The 10,000-nt window shown below is 35.0% G+C and overlaps 2 protein-coding genes across 3 annotated transcripts in view; both read left to right on the top strand.

Annotated features, from left to right (window-relative positions):
• gata4 (GATA binding protein 4) overlaps nucleotides 1-8,944 on the top strand; it is a 14,917-nt gene extending 5,973 nt beyond the window's left edge. Inside the window, exons 3-6 of one of the 2 annotated variants that reach the window (XM_079887781.1) lie at nucleotides 861-986; nucleotides 1,422-1,503; nucleotides 5,187-5,296; nucleotides 7,464-8,944. In XM_079887781.1, coding sequence (XP_079743907.1) covers nucleotides 861-986; nucleotides 1,422-1,503; nucleotides 5,187-5,296; nucleotides 7,464-7,580 — 435 coding nt within the window. In that variant the 3' untranslated portion in view covers nucleotides 7,581-8,944. The remainder of the gene's footprint in view (nucleotides 1-860; nucleotides 987-1,421; nucleotides 1,504-5,186; nucleotides 5,297-7,463) is intronic. The other variant, XM_079887780.1, reaches the window with a different exon arrangement.
• Nucleotides 8,945-9,762: 818 nt separating this feature from the next.
• The window catches only part of fdft1 (farnesyl-diphosphate farnesyltransferase 1), a 19,988-nt gene continuing 19,750 nt past the window's right edge, over nucleotides 9,763-10,000 (top strand). The window contains exon 1 of the mRNA XM_079888972.1: nucleotides 9,763-10,000. This exon is cut by the window's right edge and continues 167 nt beyond it. The gene's annotated coding sequence lies outside the window, so the exon portion shown is untranslated.

The following is a 10,000-nucleotide window of genomic DNA, read 5'->3' as shown; positions in this document are numbered from 1 at the left end:
ACACACACACACACACACCACAGAGACAACTGGTGGGTCACACACACACACACACACACACACACACCACAGAGACGACTGGTGGGTCACACACACACACACACACACACACACCACAGAGGCGACTGGTGGGTCACACACACACACACACACACACACACACACACTCACACACACATACACACACACACACACACACACACACACCACAGAGACGACTGGTGGGTCACACACTCACTCACTCACTCACACACACACACACACACACACACACACACACACACACACTCACACACACACACACACACAGACTCACACACACACACTCACAGACACAATAATCTGAGAACTGGGAAACTGATATTTTTCAGATGTATTGAACCAGTAAACACACAGTTTATTAAACACAAGTTTATCATGTTGTCGACCTGTTATAATAAATACACAGTGTGTGTGTTTGCCCGAAACTTACATACAAAACAACTGAAACAAACTTATAATTATATACTTTTATATTTTTTAGATATTCTTTTTGCATTATATTTTTATCTTTACTTTTTATTATTCCAATATTTATTTTTGAATTGAAGCAGATTTATTGTATGTTTTGCGTGACTTTATTTTTGCAGTGTGTTTTTTTTATTATTGCAATGTTTTCAGCATGTTTCCATTTTTTTATGTTTCAGTGTTTGCAGCAGGTTTATTTTTTCTTTTCTTTTCTTTTATTATTTCAGCATTTATTTTTAATTGCAGCAAGTTTATTTTATATTTTGTTTTATTTTTTTATTATTTCAGTATTTGTTTTTAATTGCAGCAAGTTTATTTTTTATTTTGCATTACTTATTTTCTCTCTCTCTCAGTCTGCCTCCAGGCGTGTTGGTTTGTCCTGCACGAACTGTCAGACGAGCACAACGACTCTCTGGAGACGTAATGCCGAGGGAGAGCCGGTCTGCAACGCCTGCGGACTCTACATGAAACTCCACGGGGTGAGACTCTATTTCTTCTATTATTATTCTACTTTATCCTACGGCAGAACAAATGTGCTGCTGAGCACAGAGAGAGAGGCTGTAGTAACACGTGTAACCAGCAGATGGAGACAGAGAAACACAGTGACCCTCAGTGTGTGTGTGTGTGTGTGTGTGTGTGTGTGTGTGTGTTAAAACACTGTGGTATCAAATGTTCACACGTTCTAATTTGTCACACTGTTTATTTAAATTTAAGTTATGTTATAATATTTTCTTATATTATTTCTTAATATTATGTATTTTTTATTATTATTATTATTCTATGTATTCCAAGCTTTGGCAATATTGTATTATTTACTGTCATGCCAATAAAGCAATTTTTGAATTTTTGAACAAAGCAAATCATTGAATTGAACGAACAAAACACCAGACTCAAACTTCTGCTCTTGTGTTCAGGTTCCTCGTCCTCTCGCCATGAAGAAAGAGGGAATTCAGACCCGCAAGCGCAAACCCAAAAACATCGACAAGTCCAAACCTGGTGAGCGCAGACACTCAGATAGAAAACTCATTCAGTATCTTGATTCCGCGAGAGCTCTTGATTCTCAGTGATTCTCAGTAGGTGCGTCCCACATAGTGCATAAGTGCAAAGTGCATAAGTGCATAGTGCATAAGTACATAGTGCATAAGTACATAGTGCATAAGTGCATAGTGCATAAGTACATAGTGCATAAGTACATAGTGCATAGTGCATAAGAACATAGTGCATAAGTACATAGTGCATAAGTACTTAGTGCATAAGTGCATAGTGCATAAGTACATAGTGCATAAGTACATAGTGCATAAGTGCATAGTGCATAAGTACATAGTGCATAAGTGCATAGTGCATAAGTTCATAGTGCATAAGTACATAGTGCAAAAGTACATAGTGCATAAGTGCATAGTGCATAAGTACATAGTGCATATGTACATAGTGCATAAGTACATAGTGCATAAGTGCATAGTGCATAAGTACATAGTGCATAAGTGCATAGTGCATAAGTACATAGTGCATAAGTGCATAGTGCATAAGTACATAGTGCATAAGTGCATAGTGCATAAGTACATAGTGCAAAAGTACATAGTGCATTAGTGCATAGTGCATAAGTGCATAGTGCATAAGTGCATAGTACATAAGTGCATAGTACATAAGTTCATAGTGCATAAGTACATAGTGCAAAAGTACATAGTGCATAAGTGCATAGTGCATAAGTACATAGTGCATAAGTGCATAGTGCATAAGTACATAGTGCAAAAGTACATAGTGCAAAAGTACATAGTGCATAAGTGCATAGTGCATAAGTGCATAGTACATAAGTTCATAGTGCATAAGTACATAGTGCAAAAGTACATAGTGCATAAGTGCATAGTGCATAAGTACATAGTGCATAAGTACATAGTGCATAGTGCATAAGTGCATAGTGCATAAGTGCATAGTGCATAAGTTCATAGTGCATAAGTACATAGTGCAAAATTACATAGTGCATAAGTGCATAGTGCATAAGTACATAGTGCATAAGTGCATAGTGCATAAGTACATAGTGCATAAGTACATAGTGAATAAGTGCATAGTGCATAAGTACATAGTGCATAAGTGCATAGTGCATAAGTACATAGTGCATAAGTACATAGTGCATAGTGCATAAGTACATAGTGCATAAGTGCATAGTGCATAAGTACATAGTGCATAAGTACATAGTGCATAGTGGATAAGAACATAGTGCATAAGCACATAGTGCATAGTGCATAAGTACATAGTGCATAAGTACATAGTGCATAAGTACATAGTGCAAAAGTGCATAGTGCATAAGTTCATAGTGCATAAGTACATAGTGCAAAATTACATAGTGCATAAGTGCATAGTGCATAAGTACATAGTGCATAAGTGCATAGTGCATAAGTACATAGTGCATAAGTGCATAGTGAATAAGTGCATAGTGCATAAGTACATAGTGCATAGTGCATAAGTACATAGTGCATAAGTACATAGTGCATAGTGCATAAGTACATAGTGCATAAGTGCATAGTGCATAAGTACATAGTGCATAAGTACATAGTGCATAGTGGATAAGAACATAGTGCATAAGTACATAGTGCATAGTGCATAAGTACATAGTGCATAAGTACATAGTGCATAGTGCATAAGTGCATAGTGCATAAGTACATAGTGCATAAGTGCATAGTGCATAAGTGCATAGTGCATAAGCGCATAGTGCATAAGCGCATAGTGCATAAGTGCATAGTGCATAAGTTCATAGTGCATAAGTACATAGTGCAAAAGTACATAGTGCATAAGTGCATAGTGCATAAGTACATAGTGCATATGTACATAGTGCATAAGTGCATAAGTACATAGTGCAAAAGTACATAGTGCATAAGTGCATAGTGCATAAGTACATAGTGCATATGTACATAGTGCATAAGTGCATAAGTACATAGTGCATAAGTGCATAGTGCATAAGTACATAGTGCATAAGTGCATAGTGCATAAGTACATAGTGCATAAGTACATAGTGCATAGTGCATAAGTACATAGTGCATAAGTGCATAGTGCATAAGTTCATAGTGCATAAGTGCATAGTGCATAAGTACATAGTGCATAAGTGCATAAGTACATAGTGTATTGTGCATAAGTGCATAATGCATAAGTACATAGTGCATAAGTGCATAGTGTATAAGTGCATAGTGCATAAGTTCATAGTGCATAAGTACATAGTGCAAAAGTACATAGTGCATAAGTACATAGTGCAAAAGTACATAGTGCATAAGTACATAGTGCATAGTGCATAAGTTCATAGTGCATAAGTGCATAGTGCATAAGTACATAGTGCATAAGTGCATAAGTACATAGTGTATTGTGCATAAGTGCATAATGCATAAGTACATAGTGCATAAGTGCATAGTGTATAAGTGCATAGTGCATAAGTGCATAGTGCATAAGTACATAGTGCATAAGTGCATAAGTACATAGTGTATTGTGCATAAGTGCATAATGCATAAGTACATAGTGCATAAGTGCATAGTGTATAAGTGCATAGTGCATAAGTTCATAGTGCATAAGTACATAGTGCAAAAGTACATAGTGCATAAGTACATAGTGCAAAAGTACATAGTGCATAAGTACATAGTGCATAAGTGCATAGTGCATAGTGCAAAAGTACATAGTGCATAAGTACATAGTGCATAAGTGCATAGTGCATAGTGCAAAAGTACATAGATTAATAAGTACATAGTGCATAAGTGCATAGTGCATAAGTGCATAGTGTATAAGTGCATAGTGCTTAAGTACATAGTGTATAAGTGCATAGTGCATAAGTGCATGGTGCAAAAGTACATAGTTCATAAGTGCATAGTGCATAAGTGCATAGTGTATTAGTGCATAAGTACATAGTGCTTAAGTACATAGTGCATAAGTGCATAGTGCTACATAGTGCATAAGTGCATAGTGTATTAGTGCATAAGTGCATAGTGCTTAAGTACATAGTGCATAAGTGCATAGTGCTACATAGTGCATAAGTGCATAGTGCAAAAGTACATAGTTCATAAGTGCATAGTGCATAAGTATACAGTGCATAAGTACATAGTGCATAAGTGCATAAGTGCATAGTGCAAAAGTACATAGTTCATAAGTGCATAGTGCATAAGTATACAGTGCATAAGTGCATAGTGCATAAGTATACAGTGCATAAGTGCACAGTGCATAGTGCATAAGTACATAGTGCAAAAGTACATAGTGCATAAGTGCATAGTGCATAAGTACATAGTGCATAAGTGCATAGTGCATAAGTGCATAGTGCAAAAGTACATAGTGCAAAAGTACATAGTGCATAAGTGCATAGTGCATAAGTACATAGTGCATAAGTGCATAGTGCATAAGTGCATAGTGCAAAAGTACATAGTGCATAAGTGCATAGTGCATAAGTATACAGTGCATAAGTGCATAGTGCATAAGTATACAGTGCATAAGTGCATAGTGCATAAGTATACAGTGCATAAGTGCACAGTGCATAGTGCATAAGAACATAGTGCATAAGTACATAGTGCATAGTGCATAAGTGCATAGTGCATAAGTACATAGTGCATAAGTCCATAGTGCATAAGTACATAGTGCATAACTGCATAGTGTATAGTGTGTCATTTGGGGACAGCTAGTGATTTTGACTGTGACCTGTCTGTGATTGACAGGAGTGCCTGAAGGTCAAAGGTCATCCAGTGTCCTGAACTCCAGTCCCACAGAAGAACCGAGAGCCATAAAGACGGAGCCGGAGACGCCATCGCTTTACATGCACACGCCGGTCAGAGACTCTTTATTATACACCTTATGAGTACTTTATAGAGTTTATGAGTTCATGTTAAAGGGATAGCTTTCCCAAAAAAGTTACTCACTCTTAAAGGTTGTATCAGCGATTTCAGGCCCAAACATAAATGATCACATTCATCTAATCTTTCCTAACGATCCGCTAGCTGTCATAGGCAGCCGTGCACGAGCGCAAAACCTCACAACACCCACCCCTGTCGGTGATTGGTTGGAACACTATTTATGTTGGTTTTGAGTGGTTGGTGAAACCAACTGTTTTTGTGTGCAGATCTCAGAGCCTAGGCTGCCTACAGAGACACGTTTTTTTTTTTGACGGCATGCTTATGGGGCGGGCAGCTAGCGGATCGTTAGAAAAGATTAGATGAACGTGATCATTTATGTTTGGGCCTGAAATCGCTGATACAACCTTTAAGTTGTTCCAAATCTGTATAAATGTCTTTGTTCTGCTGAACACAAAGGAAGATATTTTGAAAAATGTTGGTAACCAAACAGATCTCGGGCCCCACATAGTAGGAAAAAAATACTATGGTAGTCAATGGGGCCCAAGATCTGCTTGGTTACCAACATTCTTCAAAATATCTGCCTTTGTGTTCAACAGAACAAAGACATTTTGTACAGGTTTGGAACAATTTGAGAGTGAATAAACAATGACAGTATTTATTTTTGGGTGAATTATCCCTTTAATCCTTGTGCGCTGTTCGTTCGGGGAGAACACTCCAGAGACCCCAGGCAACAAAAGAAAAAATGTTTAAAACAAATGTAATTTTACTCAGTTTATAAATGTTTTTAATTCCACATTTGTGCAGTTTTGGGAGGATTTATGATATTTTTTACATTTATATAAATAAATATTTTTATTCAAAAACAGCTTTTTATGTAAAATTCACTTTATAAAAGACCCACATTTTTTAACTTTCATTCATGGGGATCACATGGATAATTTGTCATGGTTTATTGTAAGATTTTTGCCCATCTTTTGGAAAATGCAATAAAAAGTAATAAATTATCACTTTAGCCAGTAGATGGCTGCAGAGCTCCACTATTTGCTGTTTGACTAACTGAAAGACTTCTTTTCATGTTTTTCCAGTTGGATTCATATCTACATATTATGAAATCAAAATTAAAACAATAAAAAAATACTTTTTGTCAAAGTTTAGCATTTTGTGTACTGAAAAAAAATCATGTTACATTATGATTAGAATCAAACCTGAACAACAAGTTGGAGTCTTTAGAGTTTATCATTTTTTTATATATATATTATATATTAAAATAATTGAATTGATAAATATATATTTGAATTTAAATATTACATTTTAAAAATATTAATGTTAATTATGTGTAGATAATGAGCTCATATTAGAGTACATTATATATATATATATATATATATATATATATATATATATGATGGTATATATAAAAAATGTGTTTATAAATATTAATTATAATATTAAATATAATAAATATATTTTATATATTCATATATTCAGGCCGTGTTTTCTCTCTTTCATGAGTTCCTAATATATATATTTGCATCGATTAATATATATTTTAAATATTAATGTTAATTATGTGTAGATTATGAGCTCATATTAGAGAACATTAAATAATATATATATATATATATATAAATGTGTTTATAAATAGTAATTATAATATTAAATATAATATATTTTTATATCATATATTCTTCTCTATTTTGTAATTAATTTTAATATATTGAATATAATAAACAATATTATATTGCTGTCTAATCAGCATCTTGATATGCCACACCTGTGAGGTGGATGGATTATCTCGGCAAAGGAGAAGTGCTCACTAACACAGATTTAGACAGATTTGTGAACAATATTTGAGAGAAATAGGCCTTTTGTGTACATAGGAAAAGTCTTAGATATTTTGAGTTCAGCTCATGAAAAATGGGGGCAAAAACAAAAGTGTTGCGTTTCTAATTTTGTTCAGTGTAGATGTACCATCGATAAATGTTGTATATTTTAATTTAAAAATAAATACATGCAGATTATGAGCTCAAATGAACTGAGTGCATTACACATTCATCTGAGTGCATTACATATTCATCAACTACTCATTTTTTCATATATGAAATGCTGTTCTGTAACACAGTGTCTCTCCTCTGTCTATAGGTGTCTGCGTTTCCGACGTACATGGGAACTCAGAGCTCGAGTTCTGCTCTCAAACTTTCTCCCAGTGGATCTTCCGGCTCCAAAAGTGACGTCTGGAACAGCCTGATCCTGGCGTGAGGAACCGGGACGCTTCACCCGAGACCAGGAGCTCGTGATCTCATCATGTTCTGGATTCAGATCAACAGATCAGTAGCAGAAAACACAGGACCTGATTGAGAACTCTGACTGCGAATCGCAGGAACCAAAGACCCTCGAGTCCCGGCGGATCACGAGAACATTATATAAGCTGTATGTTCAAGTGGACTGTAGCATGTACTCTACACATCTTGGTTTCATTATTTTAAACCGTTTAGATGATGTTCGGTTGTCGCTGTCATAGATAAGCGTGTCAAGGGCCAAGTTTTGCACATGCAAACACAACACTTTTCTCCTGACAATGTAAAAATGTTGCTATTTTTTTTGCAGTTCTTTTCGTTGCTCTTCAGAAACTATATTTAAGTGAAGCTCAAAGCACTCCTACTGTACTTTAATGGATAATTGTGACCCTGGACCACAAAACCAGTCACATGGGTCAATTTTTTTAAATTGAGAAGCTGAATAAATAAGCTTTCATTGATGTATGGTGTGTTAGGATAGGACAATATTTAGCCGAGATACAACTATTAGAAAATCTGGAATCTGAGGGTGCGAAACATCGAAACATTGAGAAAATCTCCTTTAAAGTTGTTCATTTATGTTCACGATTGTGCTGCATTCACTCACACAAATACATGTTTTATATATTTACAGGAAATTTACAAAATATCTTCATGGATCATGATATTTACTTAATATCCTCATGATTTTTGGCATAAAAGAAAAATCTATAATTTTGACCCATACAATGTATTGTTGGATATTGCCTCAAATATACCCGTGCGACTCGAGACTGGTTTTGTGGTCCGGGGTCACGTATTCTCTTTCTCCTTCATGCCATATCTGCAGGGAAATGTTTATTTTCATTGTCATGATTATTATTAATCATGTCTATGAGCAGAAATCATTTTGACTGTTATTCCGAAAGCATCTGTTGTCAAGATTGACGATTAACTTTCTGTCCTGAAAGCCACTTCCTAAAAACATTTAAAATAACCTTCACTGCATTTTGACTTCCTTTTAACATCTTTATCGCAGCTGATCTCCTTTAGTTCAACTTCTTGTATTTATTTCTAGAGTAAACAGGGTTACAGTTTTCCTTTCTGACTGGAAAGGTGACATGCTTGTAAAGTCCATTTAAACTTGTGCTGATCTCTTACTTTACATAAGCTTTTTCTCATTAGCCTGTAAAGAAAATAGAAAGTCCATATGTAATTCTTTTCTTGTATTCTATATAGTATTAAGTGTATATAACTGTATGTATGCCAAACAACTCACTCCATGTTTAACTGTTGTTTTTAAAACACACAACATATGTGAACATTTGATTAAATGCTTATAATTCTAAATTCATGTTTTCTGTGTCTTTAAATGCCCAAAAAGTAGTAATAAAGTTAAACAATAATTTAACAGTCAAAGACTAATAACTGACCTAGTCATTTTTAATTTTGTCAAAGACTAATAAACATAAGAGAAAAACAACAGTTTGAGAAATACATCTGTTAAAAGCATATGTAAAATAATTATTATTGTAACGATGTGTTCTTGAATCAAGTTAATATTCACACGCACATACACATTATGCACAAGAATAAATAAAAAGTTACAGGGGTTATATTATATTAAACCATATCAGTCTTACAGCTGAAGTGATTCTATTTTTATTTTTTTATTAATTCAATGCCATGAGAACAACAGGTATTACATATTCACGTTATCACATTAACATTAGCTGCCAGGAAATGAAAGAAAATAAATAAATAACAAAAAATAAAATCAAAAATAGAAAAATGACATAAAACTTTTGCACAAAATTCACAGGTATATGAAATATTAAGCTCAAATCTTTCCAAAACATGCTTAGAAGGGTATATTCTGTGAATTATTTTGTAAGACACTTCCTTAATTTTGTTATTAACACAAAACTTCTTTGGCAATTTCAAGAGATATTACCAAATAAAGAAAAACAAAGAATCAGGAAAATACACATTTCTTATGTCCTTATTTGCTACATTTTTGTTTTAAAACATTAACGTTATCAATGAAAATGTTAATCCATATATATTGCCAGTAATTTAGAGAGTTAATCTCCTCCTTTTTAAATGGTTTAAGGATTGAATTAAAAATGTTACCAAAAAGATCATCCTGAAGTGGTTCTACTTCCCGGTGTTCATAACTCCCCTGACGTCATCACTGATCTGACCAATGAGGTACGCTCACAGCTCTGAGTCCATCTGACTGGTCACTGGGCGGGCCATCACGCCAGTCGCTCTCACCGCTCATTGGTCGGCGCGCTGTAAACCCATGACGCCTCAGCCAATCAGAGCAGTCAGTCGATCGTGTGAGTGAGGGATTGTCGCTGCGCGCTGTTGATGTTCTCCTGGATCTCTGTAGAGTTTGAA

This window comes from Squalius cephalus, assembly GCF_949319135.1.
Source record: "Squalius cephalus genome assembly, chromosome: 12".
Classification (NCBI taxonomy): Eukaryota; Metazoa; Chordata; class Actinopteri; order Cypriniformes; family Leuciscidae; genus Squalius; species Squalius cephalus.
Note: the sequence above shows the minus strand (reverse complement) of the source record. Positions and strands in the feature narration are given on the sequence as shown.